We start from the raw sequence: 25,891 nt of genomic DNA on the forward strand, positions 1-25,891 counted from the left end.
TAAACCTAACCGTAAGAAGCACCTGTTTTCAGACTATAAACAAATTATTTACAGGTTCTGAACAAGCAGTTAAACAGAACTGAAACAAGTCACCCCTGACCTCTCTAGTTGATTTTAATGGGAAGCAATTAATTTTCAAATATCTCGACAGAGACTGCTAAACCGTGTTTCAGGCCACATCACACTGTTGTATTGTGTAGTGATGTGTGTTATGCTGTGTGTTTTTTTATCTGAATTGGATGATTAAGGCACCAAATTCATCAACATATGTGTCTATACAGTTTTTTGTAATGCAGCAAACTGCAATGCTCTCCCTTTAGCCAGATGCATTGGAGTGGCATTATGAATGTAAAGGCTGCTGCAGGACAACTGTTTAAATCCAGAGTTAAATCTTAAAAGCGCCCACTAGCTGTTTCCATTGGTGGGCTTTCACCAATAATAACCTAAATATAACATTGCAAACAAATCTATGCTGAAACATATAGGTAAAAATCTGGAATACTAATAAGATTAAAATTTTGGTTGCCAGTTTATGGACCCTAAAATACCTGCAATAAACCATCTCTGTCAAAATATACACAAACTCTTAATGACATTACTACGACTTGCTAGTCACTTTAATGCCTTGTTGCAAACTCTGTAATACAGGTTGACATTCAAAAATCCAGCAACCTCCAGACCTGAGGAGTGCCGGATTTTCGAAAACTCCTGATTTTTGAAGGTTTTCTATGCTGTATATATTAAAATGAAATACCACTACATGAAAAGCAAATTAAATTTTAATGTTTACCAACTAAATAAAACTGTTTTACAGACTTTTAGTTCAACTAAACAAACTAGTGCCTCAAAAATGTAATCATTACTGTACCACAAGGAAGCTAAAAAGCCGATGGGCTGTCAGGTTGATTATGTTCATGACTGACAGTAACAGCATCATCAGCAACGGGAACAGCTTCGATTTGTGGAGGAAAAGCAAGACCTAACAGCTGATTCTGGAGCACAGCACCATCAAAACAAACAGTGCCTCCAGAAAACAGTGTAAATTTGAAAGTGCACTCCGAAATCCATGCTGGAAAACTGAAGGATCCGGATTATCGATGGCTTGATTTTTGAATGTCAACCTGTAATACCCAAACTTCAAACTACTCGGTCTACTGTAATGAAACTTTACCAGATTGTTGTTGTTTCCCTTATTGTCAATTTTTGCCAATTAACAAACAAGTTGTCAAATCTAATTTTGTTCCCATTGTCACATATATTCACAAGTATGCCTCGGCTCATTATACCAACTGTCATTTAGCAGTCAACTAGAGATATATTTGTTTCACTATTAGGCTGAAGCAGGTGCATCAAATATGGTGTGCATTTGCTTTTTTACATTGTAAGCACTGCTACAGTTTTGCCTAATTTATTTTTTATTATACAAAGCTTAAAAAAAATAGGACAATATTTCCAGTAAGACCTTGTGTATGGTTTAGGATGCCACAGAAATTACCTTTAATCTTTCTAAGTGTTCCTTTATCAGAGTTCCTGCAGCCCTCAGAAGTATAATGAATATTAGTTAGGTGTAAATGTGATGTGCAATGTTGTGTTGTCCTTTATATAGTTCTGTAGTCTGTATAGCAGTTTTATGATAGATTTGACATTTACTAATTTCCCTGACGTTTCCTAATCGATTGCAGGAAATAACATTGATTTAATTAAATGGTTTTCTGGACAACATTTCAGATCTAATCTGAGATTTTCTAACTCATCTGTGCAGAAAAATGACTGTTTTCACTAACTAGCAGACTGATTGCATTCCAATCTCTCTCATCTTCCATTTAAGGCCGCGTACATACATCCAATTATAGTCGTTGGAAAGGATCTTTCACGATCCTTTCCAACGACTAAGCACTGCACTATCCATGAACAAGTGCTGTACATACAGCACCGTTCTGTTCTATGCAGAGGTAATGCAAGGTAAGGGGGAGAGCATGTAGCGGGGTGTCGCTCCGTCGCTCTCCCCCTTCCCTTGCATTATAATCATCCGTGGATCTGCCAGGACGGTCAGCCCTGGGCCGATTATCGGGCAAAAACCATTGGAAGTGTGTACGTAGCTTATGTCTGTAGAGATTATTGAAAGAGAAACCCAAATCTTTGTCAAAGGAGCAAGTCATTGGCCAGCAATAAAAGAACACAATGGACAATGATGACCGGTGCAGTTTAGCAAACAGAAGAAAAACAATCTGGTCTCTGTTTACTGTTGTCAATTGTGGTTGATATGTGACACTTTGTACATATTTATTGATCACTTCATTTCAGTCTTATGGACCAAACAAGAAGCCTCACTTTTTTCCCCTCAAAGTAATAAACAGACAATTTAATTTGGCTTGTTAAACAACCTAAAATAAATGTAATTACCTTATTTATTAATATTTAAAGCAAATGGGAAGTAGAATTTTTTCTGCAACCTGCTACACTGTGTTGGAGAGATTGGAGGAACTGACCAGGACTTTTACATAATTTCGCTAAGCTCCAGCAGTTAGAGTGACGTTTTCAATTAAACAAGATATGGTATAATCAAGGTGTATTTATTCACCGACAGGGTCTATCAATATCAGCATGCTACAGCAGCAAGCAAAAATGCTGCTTTTTTTTTTTTTTTTTTTTTTATTTTACGTAAACACGTCAGATAGTTCTCATCCGATAATCAGTTCAGGACTGATATCGAACAAGAATCTGGCGTGTGTGCAATGCTCTCGTCTGAACGACCGTTCTAGCGGATCCACAGACGAGGAACGATCATAATGAAGGTGAAAGGGGCGAGAGTGCAGCGGGGTGCAGCTCTGTCGTTCTCCCCTTCTCCACAGAGCAGAACGGTGCTGTATGTACAGGGCTTGTTCATGCATCGTGCAGTTGTTTGTCATTGGAAAGGATCGTGAAAGATCGTTTCCAACGACAATTATTGCACGTGGGTATGTAGCCTAAGTAGTATTGGAAGCCTACTTAACATTTCTGATCTTACAGATTTTCAAGATTTATTACATTTTCCATTCGAAATCCGATTAGCATCAAAAATTTGTAGTAACTACATGTGATTGCATTTTCGGCCTTTTAGGTTGACTAGGTTAGCACCAGTTACACCTAATATGTTTAGGGGTAATTCATCTTTCTCAGGTACTGTGTTCCCATGAGATCACTGAAGGCATTCTCGCAGCTTATAATAAACCAGTCTGTGTTTACCCTGAAGGGCACATGCAACTCCAGGAATGCAATGGAGGAGGGTAAGCGGGCACATCATGCCGACAACAAGCAGCACAAGAGTTTGATGCCAGGCTAGCCACAGCCAAAGGCAAAAGGTTACAGTATAACGTAAAAGGGACAGGAGAAAGAGTCACTGTGTATTCATGTAAGATCAGGAATAGAAAAAAAGGCAGATAGGTTGAAATCCCACTAACAGAAAGGAAGCAAGGACAGATAAAAATACACAGATACCAATAGATAAAAATAACCACATCCAAGACAACCACAGACTCAACCCCTCCTCTTTTATCTTCCTCTCCTTCAGTAATACATACAACGCCCACACACCATTCATGCACTTGTATAACTATGAAAGAAACTTACCTTTGGCTGATTACTCAATCCCATTGAGAACCTGCAGAGAGAAAACAAATGTCATTTTATTTATTTTTTTGCATTGAAACATGTCTGTTGAATAGAGCTGCTGCAGTTAGTGAATGGTTATATCTAGTCAGATATTCCTTACCTGCTTAGAACTAAACTCAGCTTATTGCTGCAGGCTCTGATCTTGTTCTGGGCCTCGATGTGAGTCATATTTGTGGTGCTCTCGCCATCAATCTGCAATAACCAGTCCCCCACGTTAACACTGGCCACTTCAGCTTTTCCCCCTGGTGTCAGCTGTAGCAAACAAGATAAAACACCATTACCACAAAGGTTAACATGTGCAAAGGAAAATACACTTAAGTCTATTATAAAGCAAGGTGTTTGTTTATACACAATGTATTCTTTTAAACGGCAACAAATAAAGAACCTAGGGTGAAAAACAGACTAAGAAAAAAAAAAAAACACAATATTCTAGTGGCAATAGCTCACGCTTTCCTTGCTGGTTGTCTCACACATTTACTAAAAGAGTATAGCCAAGGTAATAGCCACAATAACAGCTAATCTGTCAGCAAATCTAAATAGAAAAGATACATCAACTCCAAAGCTGGGTCATTAGGTTCCTAAGGGGTGAACACAGGTCACAATTTTTGGAAAAATGTATTTAATTTATTGATTAATGAACATTTTCTCCTAAATAGACACAACCTAAAGGGAAAGGAGCTTAGCTTTCAAGGATTGGAATTGGAAATATCTTCTCTAGAACTATCTACTTGGCTCAAGAGGTAAACTACTGAAAGCAATGTTTGGTCATTTAAAAAAAACAACCTGCATGCAGGTTTAATTTGCAGAGCAACCGGTATCTGAACAAGTGTAAATAACGAACACAAATGCACTTTAATGGTCAAACTAACTGCATAACGATGTTAGAGGGAAAAAACTTTTTTTATAGGATTAATAAAACGCAGAACACTGGCCAGTCATTCTTTATAAATGCCTAATAACAGCTCTATATTTACACAAGCACGGCCAGATACAGTGCACAGATGGAAATCCACTCATACAACATAATAGAATAGTGCCCCCTGTGGATGGAACACTATACATTACTGATTGCTTATTGTATCAAGTAAAATTTGAAGTCAGCCTCCAACATGTACATTTTGGAACAACTTATGGGGACTTGAATTCATTCAAAGGCAGTTAAAAAACAAAGTATATTTGAACAGTGTCAGCCTCATAAGAGATCTCTGAAAACAAGTAATTACGTCTAAAAACTTTCATCTACAAGCCCCCGAAGGGAGACAGAAGGAGTGCAACATGAAGCTTTATAGGCAACCTGTGCGTGAGCTGGGAAGGGGGCCTAGTATTTATAACTCAGAATTATACAAGCTCAGCATTTCTGCAGAGGAGCCACATGACAGCACTGGGACATCCTCCCCACCTGTCTGGTTTATTCACAAAGATCCTCTTTCTCTGTCATTCATTATAAACAACCAGAGCAGCCAGAAGTGGACAAGGCTCTATTTTACTCAAAGCAAATGTTTCAAAATGCAGAAAAGAGCTCAAAAGCTAGGGGGCAAAGGTACAACTGCAGAAACACACAAAGTGCAAAAAAATAGGATGAAGTAAAATGTAAAAGCATAAAGATCTACAGAAACAAAAATAGAAACATTTTGGGGAAAGAAGAAGGTATAGCTAACTAAACCAAATTTAGGTATGCAGCAGATATATGTGTTTTATAGCTAGTCATCCCCGGTGTGCGTCAATGTACCTCCTATACCCTCTAAGTCTTTTTTTTTTGGAGTTACGGTAACCTCTATGGTGATACTTACCCCACCTCCTAGTTTGTAAACTCTTGGGGGCAGGGTCCTCTCCTCTTCCCGTGTCACTCTCTGTATCTGTCTGTCATTTGCAACCCCTATTTAATGTACAGCGCTGCCTAAAATGTTGGCGCTATATAAATTCTTTTTATTAATAATATTAATAGTTTTTGATAAATATAAACACTTCTGGAATTGAAGTAATAGATGGGGCAGAAACCTGTTTTTCAGAACCAATTCAAACCGGAGAATATGTACAACTAGGTTTTGTGAAAAAAATAGACGGGCTGCTTTGTGATCCATTAATCTGCCAGGACAGATTGTTGAACAACATTGGGGAACCACCTACCTAATTTTTGCCGAAGGGGATCAGGATTGTTTGAACTGCATGGTTCTAACAACCATCTAGAGCAGGGGTCAGCAAATTTTTTTGGCTACTAGGCCATTTTAGGAGGTCAAGAAGACACCCTAGGCCAGACTCTCTCTCGAGTCCCACGCTGATGGCTCCGCCCCCTCCAGAAACGCCCCTGAAAGGTAATCTCTCTCCTCTACAATGCATACCCAGGAGACAGAATGTACCCTTACCCCGGTGGCAGAGGTGTTAACACCGGCCGCGGTAAACAGGGAAGGGGGCATAACAAGGAGGCTCAAGAGCCGCGGGTTGCCGACCCCTGCCAGCCGTGATTAGGCCAGTCGACCAGGGGGGCATTAGGCCGGAACAGACTACTGGCTAGGCTGTATCTGGCCTAAAGGCCAGAGTTTCCCTACCCCTGATCCAGTGTGAAAACGTAGCCTAAGCTGACTCGCATGTAATTTGTAACTACAATCCATACACTAAATCACAATTTTTTAAAAGAAACTATTATCGCACTGATTATCACAATGAGCACAAGGATTATCTTAGAAAAAAGAAAAATTCCCTTTAGACAATATCCTCAAGAGCTCTTTAGGAAAAGCAGTGAAGCTGATGGCATAAACCAAACGCTGTTATAGTGGGTGGCACCTGATGATTGAAAAGATCTCAGCAAGTGAGCCTGGCTACCAGCTCCATCAATGCAAGGCGTTTAAAGGACAGATGTACTGTGACTTTAACGTGTGATACTTAAAGCATGCAATGAGTGGGTGGTAGGAATAGGAACAAACTGTACACACCGCTGCTTCCAGAGCAAGATATATTATTAGGAATCATATTGCTTCAACTGTAAATCTTGTTCACTGAACATCCAGATTTCTGTATGTTGTCATTTCTGCCAGAACCACACAAGTATTAATTACTGGCACAAACAAGGAATGCAATTCAAACTGAGCAAACACATACCGTTTGTAAACTGCTGTAAACAATGGTATCCATAACCTTTTTGGTAAATATTCTGCTTTTTAGGATGTTTTATGTAGACAGCTGACCTGGACACATAGTCAAACTAACCCCTGCAGACCCCAGATCCAGAAGAGCCCTACAATGATCATTCTGCCTTCAATATTTTCTGATCACCGAGTTGAAACAAGCATGAAACATGAGAATTAAAGAATAACGTATATAATGAGATAATAACGTAATAACGTAATAATGAGAAATAAAGTCGTAACTGATGCTTTGGGTTAGTTGTTAAATGAATAGAGGTAATCAGGATCTAATTTTAAAATGCTGGCCCAGAGATGACAAAATCAGTCCTTGCCTGGATGTACATATGTTATTCCTCAGATCAGCCTAAGACACTGTAAGGTGTCGAAGGTTACTAAAGTCCTAGCAAGTGATCAATGAGAGAAGGGTGACTGAAGATATGCTTTCCTACTGGCTGCAGCAAACTAATGACTACATTTACCTAAGATGCTTCTATGAATCCTAATTTTGAAGGTGCAGTTTTTAAATCTATACTATACCAATGCTAAAATTGCCAAAGCAATATTGAAAAAACATGCTGAAAGGATCTTGGTCTTCTTTGGACAGAAAGCTATAATCATTATCCATGATTTGTATCCCTAATAATATTTTATTTATTTCCAGCCAGGATTCCCTGCCATTGTAGCAGTAAACACAATATCTGCCTTATTCATACAGGATAGGCCTCTAATCCACTCCCTGGTTTAGCGTCAGTGTGCAGAATGTGTTGTAAGGTATGGTTGCTGATCCAAAAAGGAGGAAAATATAAAGAGGTTCTGGGGCTTAAGCTTGCTGGAAAGAGGGTTAAATGCAGCAAGACCGTATGAATTCAATGGATGGATACCCACTCCTACATACAGTTATTGAAGGTTGGCCCCTGCTGATCAATACATACTGTAGTATGTTTAGGTGCACAGCCCTCTAATAGTTCATGTGGACTGGGGTGGGGGGGGGGACACTAGTCTGCAATTATCCATCTAAGCCTTTTCCATAAAGACAAATTCATGTAAAATTTGCATTTTGTTTGCTTATGTGTTTGGGATTGGCCTGGTTTTGCATGAGTTTATTTTGAGAGCCTAAGAAAGAGAAGTGAGGATTTCATAGGAATAAGGTGCGCACATGCCAGTGTACAGCTTGGCATGACTTTCCATTCCAACCTTTTTCTAACAGCCTTAGTCACCCTGTAGCTGTGTCACTGACCCCCACAATACGCTCTACTTCATACTTATATTCAAACACAGTGCACAAGTGCCTACCATCTAATTTGTGGTATTGGTGACGCAGGTCCCACGAGCAGACGCTGATTTGCAGTAGGGACCTCCTACTTCACAGGCCAACTCTTTAAAATGGGTGCGGGGGTGGAGGAAACTAGCCCTATTAACAGGTCTCCTGGCAACAATTCCCCATTTCACTTGAGCTGTGCCCTTGTCTTCCGAGTTCTAGCATGGCTTGTCTTGAAATAGCTCTGCTCAAAACAGCAACCTGTTGTGCTCTGTGCAACTAAATCTATTTTAAAGAACAGCCCGCAGGGAGGCAAAGCAAAGGGAAGGAATCTGTAATTATACAAAAGCAGAGTGCTTTATTTCAACTTCGCAGTAACAAAATGACACACGGACATACATACACACACCTGAATAGAGCTGGGTTCCATGGGACAAGAGAAACACGTCATTGAAGCATTTCAATAACAAAAACATTTCTTTTTTAACCTCCTGAGCGTTACACTGAGGTCTAGATTTCTGTACCAAAAGGATGGAGGACGACGCTGGATGAGCACAGGGGGACCAGGTAAGTATGGATGTACAAAATCTCGGGCTTAACCATCCTTGCAGTTTTTTTTTGCCCGAGCGAAGGTCGGGCTTAACTGCAAGGTGGTTAATCCCACAAATGTAGGACGGAAAAAAATACAAGCCAATAGTGAATGATATTCTTTGAAAGACACACTGTCCATCTTTGCTTGGAGTAGTACATAACATATTTAAATAGACGTGTCGAGGATTAAAGAGCAATTCCTCAAGTAGGGAGATGGGACTGACCTCTAGTACAACATGAAAGCAGATGTTTTGACTTGTGTTGTCATATCCCCTCCCTTTCCCAACTAAAAGCTTGACATGTTTAGATTATAACAGAAGCGAAAGCCAGAACTAGGATCCACAATTTGTAAAACTTTCAACCAGCCATGTTTTCATAATGATTGTAATAATGATATGGATATTTGCTCAGATGCAGCGCTAGGTCCCAGGTTCGAGTCTCGGCCAGGGCACTATCTGCATGGAGTTTTCAGGTTCTCCCCATGTATGCGTGGGTTTCCTCTGGGTACTCTGATTTCCTTCCACATTCCAAAATCATGCTGTAAGGGTTAATCCCCCCCCCCCAAAAAAAAGATGACCTTAGACTTTTTTTGTTAAGGTCATATGACTTTGGCAGGGGCATTAGGATATGAGCCCCTTTGTGGAACAGTTAGTGACATAACTACAGACTTTGTAGAGCGCTGTAATGTGTCTTGACATTTGTACTCTGGCCAATGTCACAACTGGGATTGTTTAGCAGTATTGTATGTTTGTGACTCTTTAGCTTGTTTCTTGTTGAAGTTTTTGAGAAATAGCAATCACGATTTCTGTACAAGAATGCCCCCCAGATCTTATTTCAGATCTCCGAACAGGCCCCCAGTACCTTAGTACTAACATCAATTATCCCCCTCTGATGGCAAACCTGAGAGGAGTCAGGTGGACCTGTTTTGTCTTGCATGACCAAAGCAAAGATTGGCTTTAAAGCCCAACTCAATGACCCAATAACCCCTGCCTGTCAATGTATTGAAAAAAATAAAATAAAAAAAAGAATACTACAAAATAGAATTTCGGTTTGTAGTTGTGAATGTTGTTAATTGGGAAAAAGATAACAGTTTTCCCTTTCCTCAACCCATGAGCTCTACGAAGAGTTGCACTTTAAGCAGTCATTGAGTACACTTTGCTGTATTGTTGTAGGAATTCATGATTCATTAGCCTTTTGTGTTTTCAGCACTATTTAAATCTAGCATCTAATGGATGTGTAATGAATAATTAGGCAGACTAATGAATAAAAAAAAGCAGTCTTTAAACCAAGCTATACCACAGTACTTGTAGGTACATAGGAAAGATACTGGAAAAAACAGGAAATGCATCACTAAACTGACTCATTTCAGCTAAACTTGCATGACAGATGGCAATACTGACACATACTGACAAAAGCTCAATGTATGGTGAATATTACACACTGCAAACAAAGCTGAAGAACAAGGAGCAGACACAAAAGCAAAGATTAGTCACAAATGGATATATAAATGTAGGAGAAGAATAATGATGTCTGCATTTTTAGACCTCAAGTTATGTGTGCTCTGTAGCACAAGGAAAACTGATCCAAAGGATCCAGTTTTCCTTGTGCTACCTAAATTAATTAGAAGTTAACCTAAATTGAACCTGAATGTTACACATACCTAGAGAATATGGAGATTTTAACACAGGTGTTCCCTGTGTGTCATTTGTTTTATGTCCTAACAGCTTTAATCATAGCTACATATGTGATACCAAGAAAGTGGTAGGACACAGAAAAGACATTTTATATTGTCCAGGGAGAACTGGCTGGTAACATCCTGTATTACCTAACGTTGAACTTTGAGCCTTTACTTCCATCTTTTATAAGCTCTTCTACTGTAATTAAATTGCTTACTAATATTATTATTATTATTATTATTAATAATAAACAGGATTTATAAAGCGCCAACATATTACGCAGCGCTGTACATTAAATACTATGATTTCACTGCATGCCATATGCATCTAACAAAGTGCAATGGCAAGCCAACATCTATTTTTTTGACTGCATGCATCATTATTTAGCCCTATCCCTGGTACGCAGCTTTCATTAATCAGATTTTTGTCCTTTCAATCATGAAGGCTTAGCATTACAGATGGGTGTTATCATAGCTTTTAGTTTTCAGGAAGTTTTGTACAACACCCTCCCTGCCCCTAGCTAGATAAAGTACAGAGACTTAGCGATGATGTTACTGGGTTTGATAAATATGCAATGAAAACAGATCTTTTTTTTTTAAAATAATAAAGAGATGGGAGGAAAATACAAGCAGATGAAACCTCAGCTTACCTGTAGTAAATAGGTTTACCAATCGTGTGCCAAGTTCAAAAAACTGGCTGGACACAATTAGAAAACCTGTTGTTGGCCACAAATATCCATGCATATGTATTTCAACCTAATATCTAGCTCGTTGGCTGGAGTTTAGGTTTAGAGTCTATACATAGGTCCACCTTCCTAAGTGAATAGCAGAAAAAAAATTTTCATACATCTGTCATCTTGAAGCTGTCATTACCAACAAAGGCTTTTCTAAGTAATAAATACATTTCAATAAGCATGTTCAATACTTATTACATACTTTGTATGGGGGGAATTTGTTATCAACATCTGGTGTAGATTTCATGTCAAAAGCCCCATTAGAAAAATATTCACTAAGAAAACCATTGATGTGTTTAATACTTATATTAATATCCCTCCTCTCTATGTATATACACTTTGAGACTTTCACGTTTCTGCTATTCTTTGTAATAAAACAAGAATACCTGGATTTTTTATTAGTTACATCTGAGAATGTAAAAAGTCTCATTTTCTCACCTCTTTGTATGTATACATATTAGGGATGTGGTACTTCAATTTGTTTTGAGGGGAGGCATAAGATTTGTTATATACCAAATCCAACTTATTATTACATTTATAAGTATTTACAGTCAAACCATGTTAATCATTCTCAGGGTCCAAAACACGGGAAAAAATGGGAAAACAGAAACTATACTGGTGCTCACTTGCTATTACAAATTTTTATCCAATGATGCAAAGTAAAACCATACTCTTGAGGGACGGTCACCACCATCTGGCCCAGAGCAAAGCATTAAAGCAAGGGTGTCAAACTCAAATACACAGAGGGCCGAAATCAAAAACGTAGACCAAGTCGGGGCCAAACTTGAAATTTATTGAAATAATTGAGGAAGTTTACTACTTCATCCACAACTAACAAAATCAAACCCCTCTACACACACTTTATGGTTGAAAAGACTACAGTGTTCTCCCCAGCCCCTTTTAGCCGGACGCACCACCGAGCACTTTTCAGCTACCACCCGGCTGTTTTTGGGTGATTAATGATGAGTTAGGTCACAATTAAGGGGCTTCCACCCGCCTACAATTTCTTCTCAACCCAGATTCTGGGTTGGGCACTGAGACCAATTTCTATCTAGCTATGCAGGCTGTGTGATGTTCATCCTCTCACATCACAAGTTTGTCTGACACTAAATATTACACTATGCAGTCTCTAATGAATTGAAACACAATGCCCCTGGTAGTCAGGCACCATGTGATCATTGCCTAGGCTTTGTGATGGGTGTACAGGAATAATGTCTTTGTATTGCATGTACTAAAAATGGTGATGTAAGGTGGTAACGCGGGCAGGCGGGCCAGATGTAGTTCTAGAGTTTGACACCCCTGCTTTAAAGGGTGTTATCCAAAAACATGTTGTATACATGCAGGAGGGCAATGTAAGCAAGTTGGGGAAGAACCAATCATGATTAAGAAGCAAAATATATTTGGGAATTTTAAATGAACAGATGTACACTGTTCTTGAAAACTATGTTCATAAAATCATTTAAAAAGCATAAGGGCCCTCTCTTCCGAAAAAAGAAAAAAAAAAAAAAAAAAAGGGCAGTTGGCAACAATACACATGAATCTCTAGGACTCATATTTATTTTAGTAATGTGAGAAGATTGTAACGGTCTCACACATATAAGAAAAAGGCCCAGCTATTTCAGTCCCTTCCTAGAAACGATCTCCCTTAGAGCAGGAGGTCACAAGATGTCGCTGTCTCCTCTCTCTTTTGTATACACATCTGAAAAAACGCCATAAATAATCAGTAGGGCACCGAAAATTCACACACTGAAAATGTGACTATTACAATATATTTGAGCATTCAGAGTCTAAACTGACAAAAGAAAAAAAAATAGTTAAAGTAGTAGGGAATAGAAATACTGGAAGGGTTTTATTGTTGTCTAGGATGAGGAATGTCGCCTTCTCTTTATGTCTAGGACACCACTGTCACCTTAACAGTGGGGAAAATAATCCAAAAAATTAGAAAGATTACCTTTTACTTTATGTTGTGCCTATATGCCAGGAGAAAGCAATTCTCTCCAGTGGGACATAAAAAAACAAAAAAAGAATTTAAACTTCACCCACTCTATCCCATTTTTTTTTATGATGCACTTTAAAAGGAAAACCCGAACAGTTATATCTCTACACATACCCTCCAAGGATGAAGATGCTGTTTCCCTGTATTGTAATGATTGAGAGGAATGGTTACCCAGGATAGGGCTACAGCTTATTTCCTTATCTCCATACAATGGTAGATGGTGCTCTGCCCAGGACACCTGTGAACTAATAAACTGATTGATCAGATTGGGATTTCATTGTTGTACTGTCAATTTACTACTGAATTTCTGCCAGGATCAAAAGGTATTGATAGAGTTTACATGTAGTTTAGGCAGAGGTAGTAAATTACATTCCCAGATACATAGGTGGCCACTGGAGGGAGCATTTTAAATTCTGTATATAAAATACAATACACAAAGCCAGGAACATCAAACAAGGAAAACTGTCAAAATGTACCGTACTTTCAAAAAAACATTATACCAATTATTCTATATTTGGATTCACTGGAATAGTGCTATTGTTGCTCTTTAAGTTTCATCAGAGAGTGCAGACTCAGACCCTGTGTCTGTGGGCATAATAAAAGCATTCCAATTATGTCATCAAAAGGCTGTGTTCAAACTTGTATTTTCGGCTGACGTACCAAACATTTTAAATAAACACAAACAGTGTTTAGCAATGAATAACAATCATAGCAGCAGTGAGCGTGAATTGTGCTGGAGTAAGAAAATCATGGAAATAAAATTGTCCCACCCCTGCATTTATCCTGAAGGTGGCTCAGTTTAATCCCTGTGGAATCTAGTTTTCAGCTTTTCACACTGCTCAGTTAAAAGAGCAGCAAGCTGGGAAATGAATGACTGAAATGCCCTAGATTTTCCACATACTTTCCTGGCCTATGCTTTTTTGATTACATGTTAATTGATTTTTTTTGGTTTATTTTATTAAGCCTTCATACATTTTGTTCAGGCATGTTCTGTGCTGCTAAAGCTACCCACCAACTAATCGTATTTACCTAAAAGGACAAGACTTTACATGGCGAAATTTGCTTCATGTAATGTAATAAAAAATATGCCAATAAATCCCTTTACTAAATGACTGAACACATTGAGGGGTACTGAGGGATACATATCTAAAATGGCAGCACTCATCTTTTTTCTTTCCCAAGTTGTTGCATTCAGCTGATATCAGCCCTGAGGTGATTACCAGAAGAGAATTATCTTATGTGTGTGTGCCTTAACCGTACTAAGGCTACGTACACACGATCAACAGTTCTCGTCCAATAATCGTCTCAGGGCCCATATCGGATGAGAATCTGGCATGTGTACAGAGCCCGTCGACCATCACCCAAACGAATGTCCTGGTGGATCTACGGACGACAAACATTCTTAATGAAAGCGAAGAGGGAGAGCGCCCAAGCAGGGTGCCGCTCTGTTGTTCTCCCCCTCCCCTCTCCATAGAGCAGAATGGTGCTGTATGTACAACACTCGTTCATGCATCGTGCAGTCCTTAGTCGCTGGAAACGTGTGTGTGTAGCTTAGGAGGTCACTTCCAAGTGTATGTAATCCCTAATAATAAACATCTCCAGCCAGCTGAAAGGAAACTCCCTGTCTCCAGTGCTTAACTTTTTCTTGGGCTAAATACCAGTCCACCAGGGCTAAAACATCTACCAGAGCCAAGGAACTTCCAAGTCTTTGATATTTCATTTTTCAAAACAAAGTTCCCAGGATATATGTCTCCATTGGAAGATTTACCCTGATCCATTGCATAACCCATGTTGGGTTACCAATAGCTTCTTAACTTAGGGACAATGGTTACTGGGACCAACAAAAAGAGTAAACCAGAGAGGGGCACATACAGCAAAAAAAGCAAACTATGGGATTCATTTTTTCCTTACATTATTCAAAATTTAACAAAAATGCCCTTGCAATTTAATATAACGTAGATCTAAACCCAATACCTAAAATGGTGTGCCACCTAAAGTTAAAGTGCCAGTAAAAACAAAACAAAAACTAATTCATGTAAAAGTGTTCTAGTAAAAGCTGGGCATGCTCCTGTTCTCTCTACAGTGCCCGAGTTTCCTTGTTTCTCCAAGCTGCTCAGATTGGAGACAGGAACCCTGAGAGGGGGACACAAACTTAGTGACTTAAAGCTGCGTACACAGGTGCAATTTTTGTCGTTGGAAAGGATCTTTCACGATCCTTTCCAACGACAAAGGACTACACGATGCATGAACGGTGCTGTACATACAGCACCGTTCTGCTCTATGGAGAGGGGAGGGCGACGGAGCAGCCCCCTGCTGCGCGCTCTCCCCCTTCCCTTGCATTAGGATTGCTCATCGTTCGTGGATCCGCCAGGACAGATCCACGGATGATGAACGACGCCGACTGTACACACGCCAGATTCTCGCCCGATATCTGGCCGATGCCGATTATCGGGCGAGAAGAATCTGACGTGTGTACGCAGCTTAAGTTAGCAGCACAAACTAATACAAATACTAAATACAAACACATTAATATTATTATAACAAATAGAAACATATTTATAACTCAGTGAAGACAGGAACACACAGCAATGACATGACTATGATATGTGGTAACGTCCATAGACTGGGCAGAGGAGACATGAATATAGAGTACTGAGGCTCAGGAAGGTATCTATTGAGTTGGATGCTGCCTGCAAACAATGTTAGGTGTTGAAGCTTGTGAATGCTTTCCTACACCTTATGTAGAATAATGTGGAATTCTTCATAAGTCCCTGTATTGTGTTTAGGAATCACCAGAGAAGCAAAAGGGATGGATTGAGGAAGCATCTAAAGTGACTATATATAGATTCCCAAGAAGGGGTAACAAATAATGGGGGGAAAAAATTGTCAAGTGCTAGCTAGATGTTTGGGAAATTTCTATAACAATAATATTTTATGACCATGTAACCTAGCCCTAGTTGAACGTAAGTTAAAACCTTAACTGTGTATCATACAAGATCCCCCATAAGATACTGTTTCCACTACACATGCATTAGTGTGCTGGGTTGGCATTCATTGTTATTGTTACTCCAAATTCAGCTTACAGGTCAATGCATGGTGCAATAAAAAAAAGCTCTACATTTATGTACAGTGTGTCAAATAAACGATCTGCCCCAATGCAATGCACACCACACCTTGGGAACTAGGATTTACTCTGCCCCAGCCTGCCACCTGAAATCCAGTCCTATATCTGTTGGGTCTTGTCATTTTCCTTCTCTTACAGGCTGTTTTCTGTTACAATCATGCGTCATTGTTTCTGCACAGGAGGCATTTGTGGTTAGGGATGGAGTTGAAGACTTTATGACAAAAAAATAAATTTGACAATCTGTAACAGAATTTTTTTATCTGTATATATGGAAATTATAAATGTTTGTGGGATCAAAAGATTCCCATTTAAAGTTGTCAACAAAAGTGCAATTATCAGAAATTTGCTTATGATAGCTTTTATGAATCAATACAGTATTTAAAACAGATCTACTTCACGCAGTATAATTATTTTTTTCCTTGAAAGTGAGAAGGACGTTTTATGACCAGAGAGACATAAACGAGACTATAAACAAACTGCATAGGTCTATAAAGAGGAAAGACAAACACAGCTGTATGTCAAGCTGCTTGTCTATGCTAAGTTTATATTACAGTAGTCCTTTCTATGCATTAAATTTGTAATGTAGCTGAAATGATTATGAAATATTACAAATAATTACATGAAAACAATAAAAAATAATTATGAAACAAATAAATAATTAAAAGACTGAAGATGAAAAATATGGGATCATATGGAACCAAAATCACTACTTCTGAAACCAAAGCAAAAGGCTGAAGCAAGACCATTCGTTGGCCCACAAAGCCCACTGCCCCCACTTCACAGCACTCAGAGGAAAGTAGGACTGTATCATTTGAAAATTCTAGAATTATGTGATGCACAAATTTTACATATTATAGTTACGAGTCAGAGACTGTGGTATTGTATTCTCAAAACTTAAAGTAAACATTCAGGGAAAGATCGCTAGGGAAATGGGGACTAAAGGAAAAAAAAAAATCAACTTTTCTACTTTAGGGTCTTGTTACAGATTAAAGTACTTTACCCATTTACAGACCTGGTCTGTAGTTTGGGGACTGTTCATAGAAACCATACTCCATCAAAGAAAAGGGAACAAGTGTTTCTGTTTTTTAACAAACATGGCTGTGTAAAATTGTTTTCTTTTTCTGCAAAGAAGGCTGCACAAGAAGCCTGTGAAGTACCTGGCTTAGATTTCCTCCTGGCTTATACATACTAGCACACATAGCATTACTACATGAGTACTGCATTGTGTTTTACTAAGTGAACACTTTCACAGGGATTCCACGTCATTCACTATAAATAAGAAGTGAAATAATTCGGAAAATGCAGCACGAAGGACCTATTTAAAAGCCGTTCAATACAATGCTTTTATTGTGACCAAGTAATGTTCCAGTATGCTGGAAAAAGCAGCAAAATGCTTAGTAACAGCCACATTCACTAAAGAACAGAATATTATTTAGCACTAGGTGAATAAATACTTCTAAATAAAATTAGCCTGTTCTTTGATCATGCAGGGAACAACTATTTATTTCAATGCTCATTCTTTCCCCTGAATATGGTATATTCTCCAGTGCCTTGGTCTCCTGACAAGGGACAATAACTTGATGTTTCTGGATATTGATATTGTGACTCCTTTCTTACCATGTAACTGCAATGAAGCTTTGTAACTGGAGGAAAAAAGCCTTTGCTTAATGAAAGATCCAACTTTGATCTGGCAGAAGCGTGCACAGTGATGCACTCCACAGCAGAGTGATAGGGAAAACTAACAGAAGGTATTAGATGCAGAATGAAAGCTCATAACTTAAGGCTTAGTCTACACGGACGTTTTCCCCAGTGTTTAACTTGAGGCTTTAAAAGCCCATGTTTGATATTCACATGCATTCCAATAGGCTCATCTACACCAGCAAGTATATGAGCGTCATCTTAACATTGCTTGCAACGTTTAAAAAATTAAAACGTGGGCTTAACGCCTAAAAATAATGAATAGTGAATTAAGTGGAGTGTTTTCCTGCGTTTATAAGCACTTGAAACATAAACGAGTTTAAAACGCAGGAAAACCCAGTATGGACGTTTTCCAGCGTTTTAAAGGCAAGCTTTAAACGATAAAAAAGTGCAGAAAAACACATATAAAAACGCAGTAGTAACGTTTACATGCGTTTTTAAAAACATCTGTGTGGACCCAGCCTAAATCAACATCTCACTAAAGCTGGGTCTACACGGATGTTTTTAAAAATGCATGAAAATGTTCCTACTGCATTTAAATGTGTTTTTAATGCACTTTTATTAGCATTTTTGTTTCAAGTGCTTATAAATGTGGGAAAAAACAGAAAAATGAGGGAAAATGCCCCAACTGAATTTAATTGAAGTGTTTACCCACTTTTTTTGTTATTTTCCAGCATTAACCCTACGTTTTCTTTTTTAAACATTGCAAGCAGCTTTATAAAAGTGCATATAAACGAAGTAGGAACGTTAACATTCATTTTTAAAAACGTTATTAGGTATAGGTATTGCAAATGACTGGTTAGGCATAAGTGATTGCAAACAAACCGTGTATCATCACTTACAATAACGAATGATGCATCACATATGATATTGATCAAAATTACAGTCAGAAATAATCTAATATTACTCATTTAATCTGTCTGTATTATGATTGGTTTGCTGACAAGCAGATATTTATTCTATAAATCACAAATATCAATAAAGTTTTACCACCAGTTTAAATGTATTAGCTACATCCAGTGACCATAAAAATACCTATGTGGTCATAAGAGTATGTGCAGCTTAAACTTATGCTTAAACGCTTATAAACGTGCCTCAAGGAAATTGTGCTATTCTAATGTTTTCAGAGTAAGGCTGGTTCTACACCGACATTTTTAAAAATGCATGTTAATGTTCCTACTGCGTCTATATGCACTTTTATTAGCGTTTTAAAGCTTGCCTTTAAAACGTCTATGCCGCGGTTTCCCACGTTTTTAACGCATTTATGTTACAAGTGCTTAAAAACGCAGGAAACCGCTCCATTGAAATTAATGGAAGCGCTTACCCACATTTTGATCGTTTTCCATTGGTAAAACCACATTTTAATTTCTTAAACGTTGCAAGCAATGTTATAGATAACGCTCATAAATGTGCCTCAAGGAAACGTGTGTGGATTAACCCATTGGAATTTAAAACATGGGCTTTTAAAGCCTCAGGTTAAACGCTGTGAAAAACGTTCAGTGTAGACTAAGCCGAATTGAGTTGATGATAAAAAGACAATTCTGATACAACTTATACTTCTGAACTAAATCCGAAATATTTTTTGTAACAGATCATGCCTCCATGACCTTACCTTCAAGCCTGCTTCTGGTAAGAGTTTTAGAGAGACATAATTGCTTTATGTGTTTCCCATAAATGAAAGCTACCATGTTGTTTTTAAATTACATTATTTTTAATTAGAAAAAAGCATAGGGCTCATTGCAATGTGTGTAGTTTTATAAAAGGCAACTTCACTTTTGTCATTCTACCTCTTAGCATCACCCGCATTGCTCAGCTCCTATTTCCTCTTCAACATTTTTACTTAGATTGGAATGTACTGTAAGTAACAGATGCTAAAGGGGCCTTTAAACTTGCTTGCATGATGCCTCAAATACATGAGTTATTAATAACCCTTGTGGATCTAAATGAATGAGTTGCCGTACTTTGACAGAATGTAAGATTTCATGCTGAATCAGAACCAATGGGATTCTCTACTTTAAATTAAAAGGGGAGCTCCACTTCTTTAGCACCATTCCAGACCATCCAAATTCAAAGCCTTGCAAAAAAACTGACTTTATGAACCCCCTCATAAGGAATACAAGAAGTCTTGTTGTGCTGTTGTTTACATGGAAAATATTGAAACAAGTTAAAGAGCAAATGATACCCAAGCAGAAGAAGAAATTCATCTATTCTGCATTATTTTTGTCATGTTTTGTATTTCTAGCCATGCTAAACCTAATAAGATATAAAATCACTGTGTTCCCCATTTGTTGCTGAGATTATCTTAATATAAGATAGAATGTTCTGGCTTACTAAATCCATTTTAATTAGTATGGCATAAATATTTCCTTTTGTAAACGTTTTCCATATCTCTTTTATATAAGTCATACTGTGTTTTAGGATTACATGTCCATAAAAAGTTTCAATTCATTCAGCACTTTTTCTGTCTCAAACTTTTTAGAGAATTAGAAGAACGCTTTCCTGGGAGTAAATGTGTCGGGCAGCTGTTTGGTGCAAGCCAATTAAGGAGCTTGTTGTGTCTGGAGATTTGGGTGTGCTCCATGACCAAATGCAGCCGTGTAACTTCCAGCCCTTGCTAAGTTATCGCAGTTGTCTGATCGCTGTAAAGTAATTTGCACTTTCCTGCCATTGAATGTAGCTGGAATTGTTTTCACTGTTCCCAGAACATAAAGTATGTGGATTCCAGAGCAAATGAAGCCAAACATATGGCGAAAATAAATACATAAGTTGAAGTTACATTCAGTATTGCCCCTCACCATATGAACCTCCCTATTAGCCCTTAATGTAAATGGCATTCTAGATGACTAAATGCTTGGCTCCTGACCTTGGAAGGGGCAGAGCAAAGATCACCTTACACAGGAAAGTCAAGATTTTAAAATAGATTTATCATTCTATACAGTACATATCTGGATCAACAGATCTTTTGAAATTAAAGCGTACCTATACTCAGAATTTTCCCTTTGGAGAAACCCTTTTATGTAGGGTAAAAAATCTGTTTTGTGCTTTTTTTTGTTTTTTAAGGTGCAACACCGCCCCCTAATTCTCGGCCAGAATGGTTGAGAATGAAAAGAAGCGCAAAGCCTCTCGTGATACCTACGTCAGGCATCCCGGGAGGATCTTGGGCCTCTTTGCTCAAAGAGAAAAAATTGCGGATCTCACGCATGCACAGTGAGATCGGCAATTTTTGTTTCATCCTGCGTTACCCGATCTCGTGCCTGGGTCGGGCGATGTAGGATGAAGAACCAGGAAGAGAAGACGAAGATGGCAGGACCCCCAGAAGCGCCGGCTCTGTGACGAATGTCGGGACGACGCAGGACCAGATGCCGGACATCCCCAGATTGATCAGTCTGCCCTGCGGGATTGAAGGTTAAGTGTGTTTTTTGTTCCATTGTATAGTTCATCACTCACTAAAGTTCTCACTAAATACAACCTCTGTTTAAAGTGGAACTAAAGTTCCACCTCAAAAATTTGACATCAGTTAGGTTCTTATTGCTGAAATATATAGGTGATGTCCCTTTTGCAATAAGTATTCTTTCCTGTCTGATCACTGCCCATCTGTCAAAATTCATGCATTCAACTGGACAACAGCAAATATTACCATACTAAAGGCCCTTCAGATTGCTGCTCGGCACCAGAATCCTAGGTGTGATGCCAGCAGCCCAAGCACACTCATATCCAAGTGATACTCTATACTAGTAATTCTCAATGAGGGTCCCATGGAATCTTAGGGATTCCCCAGAAGTTACTTGGGGTTCCTTGAGCAATTGGCAATTTGAGCTGTTCAGTTTAAGTGACACCAATAATCTTTTTGTCTATTTGTAAGGGTGAAATTCTTCCCACTGGCCAGCAATGCAAGAGGCATTTTTCCCACTAATCACTGAACTGTGAGCTGTGGATATATTATTTTATAATAGGCGTTCCCCCAAGACCTAAGAGTTATTTCAAGGGTTACCCCATGTTTAAAAGGTAGAGAAACACCACTTTATACAGATAGGTAGGCCTATGACACATGGGGGTGTACCAGGACACTGACTGGAATAACTGAATGTGCTAGCAAATGGCAAAGGCACACTGTAGGGAAATAACATCATTTTTGGACAGAAAAAAAAACACTATAGGTAAACATTTAAAGTATCTAGCTTTTCTGTGCTTGCACCTGAAATTATTAACGTTGTGACAAGGTCACTTTATAAGGCTATTCTGCAAAAAAGGAAACAAAACAAAACATATGTGATAAAAAAAAAAAAAAATCCTGCTGCCCCATGTGTCAACGTTCCTGTCCTCTGAGAGTCCTCCCTCTGGCCCCTATGTCACTGCAGTACACAGTGGTGATGTAGGGTTTAGATGACTGAACCCTGTGCACAAGAAAAACATGTTATGCTTTGTTTTTAGCAATTTGCTAAGTGGCTTTAGATACAAACTCCTTTATCGTTCTAACGAGTTATCTAGACAGATTTTATAGACATCAGTAATGCAGATAAGAGGTTTCCTTTCAATGGAATGACACCTTAATAAAGGTAACAAGTTCTCATGTCTGCAGTCAGGGAGACTATAAATGCACTGACTCATGTAGAACATCAGTCTGTACCTAAAGACACACCTGTCACTACTCCTTCAACCATAATTTATGCTGCAGGAGGCTTTTTAACTTTGCTAGTGGCATTTTGTGTTGTACAAATAGTTGGTCACCTAAATTCTCCACATTCTTTGTAACAGCAGGTAGCATGTTCTCGTCTTTCTGCCCTGCGGTGTCCGGATAATGCTATCAGGAGATTAAAATGAGGGCTGTAATATTTTTTTATGATAATCACATTTTTCACAGTACATACATACATAACTATTTGATATGTAACATTTACAGTACAAAATGCACTTTTTTTTATTCAGTGGGTTTTTAAGGAGACATTTTTCAAAAGTACCAATACCATTGTGCAGGCAAAATCCAACCAATGTCAGAGCGAGTTCTTTATATTTATACATTCACTTTGTTACTTCAAAAGAGGTCTTTTGGGGCCAGGAATATTGCAATCTAGACTTTAAGAAGCTTTGCAAGCTACCCACTCAAGTGACTCCCCTATTAGCCAAAACTTGACCTGAGGGACACCACCAAACCCAAGATTTGTATCCAATCCAGATTAAAATCATAAACGCAGTTATCTATAAAAAGCTATCATAATACATATTTGATTCATCTCTTTTCTAGTAGCTGCACATTGTTCACCTTTACAATGTTTACTTTGTTTATTAAGTCTATTTGTTACCTAAACAATACATTTAGTAGTGATGTTTAGGATCGTCATTATCCAACATCCACTGTGCAGGCTGGGTAGGTTCCCTAAGGGGTTTATTACTGAACCATGGATTATCTTTGCATCACATCTAATTGATGTGGCAGTACTTCTTGGTGATAAGCTAAAACCATTTTCACTCCATACATGGTCAGTTTGTTACATGAAATGGTATCACAGATACATCCTTCTGCGTTTTGATTCTCCAAACTTGGTGTTTTTTTTTTTTTTTTCCCGCCTTTGCTGTAATACATAAAAGTCAGAAACAGGCCCATGGGACATGGGCTAGGCCTTCAATCCTCACCTAGAAAAGCAATGCAACTTTCACCATTTCTTACAAGAAAAACAAAAATGACGACTGAACCAAATTCCAACATTCTTAAAGTATAGCATTACTTCTCACGCCTACCCCCATAAATAACCCCAGCACTCTTGTGTGAGCAGGACCTCCCCCGAAACAAACACAAGGGCAGAGACAGAATGCTTAACAAGAAGGGAAATGATTGTCTGAACATGGCACAGAAGCAAAATCAACAGTTAGGAACAAAAGCCGCCCCACCCAGGGAGGAGGGTGTGAAGTGAATGTCAGACACTCAGGTTTTCAGCCCCCCACCTGGTTACTCCAAACTAGAAAAAAAAAAATGGAGTGACCTATGAACATAACATCAGACCTCCACCCATGTTCTATAGATATCACTGACACCCACCCCTCTTTCTTACATACAGCCTCACATGTCAGTCTCACAGCTTCAGGCTGTTCACCCTTCTAATACCAGGATGAAACCTGTTCCCAAAAAGGCAGCGAGCCACTAGATTGTCACAAGTGTAAAAAGCTGTACCACCACCCCAGACTGAGCTCAGCTCTCCAACCACCATACAACTACAAATCTCAGCATGCCAGAACAATGTGACCCTAATGAACCACAATCTAACACTCACATTGTCTCCATCATTGTTGCTATCTAAAGTTATTTCTAGGAAACAATACTCTATTAGTTAAACAACAATGTGACTGAAAAACCAAACTAATACAATCCCCATTCATCGCAAAGTTTAAAACTTTTTTTGTCTTTGGTTTCCAGCAATTTATGACAAGAAGTGAACTTTCAGAGAATGAGCGATAGGATTATCCAAAAGCAGAAACATTTAGACCATCATGTAAAATCTGAGGCTAATCCTAAAAATCAGAGGCAGCTGGCAACCCAAAAAATACAAGCTCAGCATGCCAATGTTTTATCTTCAGCTGTGTCACCTCCTTGTACCTACAGGTTACTGCCAGCCCAATTCTTTGCCGTGTCAGCCGTTCTGTATGAAAACAGTATGCTGCCTATAATTTCTGTTTTATGTAAAACAGACAGACCCCTCTTATGTGTCATGGAATCTCTGATTCAAGGAATTCTGTCATGAAACAGGATACACATTCTATTTTTCTTCCAGCATTCCCATTAGTGGAACTTTTACAACATTAACCCGCTGCCTGCCAAAGTGTCCCAGAATGCAGATCACAGCATGATTCATGGCGGAATACTTTAAAACCATAGGGTCAGCTCCATGAACTTTTCCTTGTAGAAATCACCAGCGCTTCAACAAACTTGATGTCAGAAAAGTGACAATAGAGTTATCGCCGTTTCCACTTATGTCATTCAACGATGGGAAGATTATTGATGAGCTGGTGATTTCTACAAGAAGTATGCAATTGATTGAAGTGCAGCATTCCTTCTGGATCTTTGTTGCACTTAAATTTAAAAGTCTGCAGACCCATATAGACTGGGCCCTAAGTCGGGATCAGGTCTAGCTGCAAAGGTCTGTCCCAGGAAAATCCTTCAAGGTCATAGTCAGTACTTTATTAGAACCCAGCACCAGGAAGAGAGCTGCACAGTAACAGAGATGTCACCATTCAGTGCTTGCCAACTACTGAGGAACAGCGCCAGTCACTCACCCGAGAGATGGAAAGCGGCATATTAAAGTCCTTTCCCCCCTGCAGCCTGAAGCCCCATGGGGCTGGACCGTCCAGAGTCACTTTGTACTCCTCCATGTTGTCAATCTGCAAACAAGAAAAAAGTATTGTGAAAGTTCTTCATTAAAAAGAACACCCCCAACCTCTCCACTATAGGTGACTGAAGTAAAAGAGTTAAAGCCTGGAAACAATGCTACAAATACACAGAAAGCCTAAAAAAAAGTGGAGTTTAAAGGAAGTTTGTGAGATATTCTAATAAAACCCCCCACCCTCCCTGACTATACAGGGGTACAAGGTCACCCACTAGCAGCGACTATGGCCGCTCCATACACCTCAGCGTGTCCCCCTCAGTCTCACCCAAGGCAGCAGGCGGAAGAAAGACAGGCGGCGAGTCCTGCCAGCTCTCCCCGGCTCCCAGGCTATATAAGGAGTGTAAGATGACACCCGGCCGGGGGATACAGGGAAATGAATCATGCTTTGCTTTGGGAGGGACCAGAGAGCTCACACACATTCCCTGCTCCTCACAAGGGGGAGATTATGGAGCGGACACATTCCTCACACAGACACTCTGATACCACAGGACATCACTGTGCTGGGGGGCACCCATGTCCTGCACTGTGCTGGGGAGCAACCCTAAAGTCTATGGGGAAATGTCATAAATCACTTTATAAATGCAACAAAAATGTGATAAATGGAAGCCCAGATTTTACAAACCATGCCCTGCTTGTTAATATGGTCTACCTATGTCCCAAATATAT

General features: G+C 39.0%; 1 protein-coding gene across 3 annotated transcripts in view; it reads right to left on the reverse strand.

Moving 5' to 3' along the window:
- Positions 1-25,623, reverse strand: part of PDLIM7 (PDZ and LIM domain 7) — a 59,452-nt gene extending 33,829 nt beyond the window's left edge. For 2 of the 3 annotated variants that reach the window (XM_072401015.1, XM_072401013.1), the window contains exons 1-4: positions 25,491-25,623; positions 25,116-25,220; positions 3,752-3,903; positions 3,610-3,640 (exon numbers count right to left, since the gene is read on the reverse strand). In XM_072401015.1, the coding sequence (XP_072257116.1) occupies positions 3,610-3,640; positions 3,752-3,903; positions 25,116-25,220; positions 25,491-25,607 (405 nt within the window). In that variant the 5' untranslated portion in view covers positions 25,608-25,623. Of the gene's footprint in view, positions 1-3,609; positions 3,641-3,751; positions 3,904-25,115; positions 25,221-25,437 lie in introns of all 3 variants that reach the window. The other variant, XM_072401014.1, reaches the window with a different exon arrangement.
- Between the last annotated feature and the right edge of the window lie 268 nt (positions 25,624-25,891).

This window comes from Pyxicephalus adspersus, chromosome 2 (assembly GCF_032062135.1).
Source record: "Pyxicephalus adspersus chromosome 2, UCB_Pads_2.0, whole genome shotgun sequence".
In the NCBI taxonomy this organism is placed as follows: domain Eukaryota; kingdom Metazoa; phylum Chordata; class Amphibia; order Anura; family Pyxicephalidae; genus Pyxicephalus; species Pyxicephalus adspersus.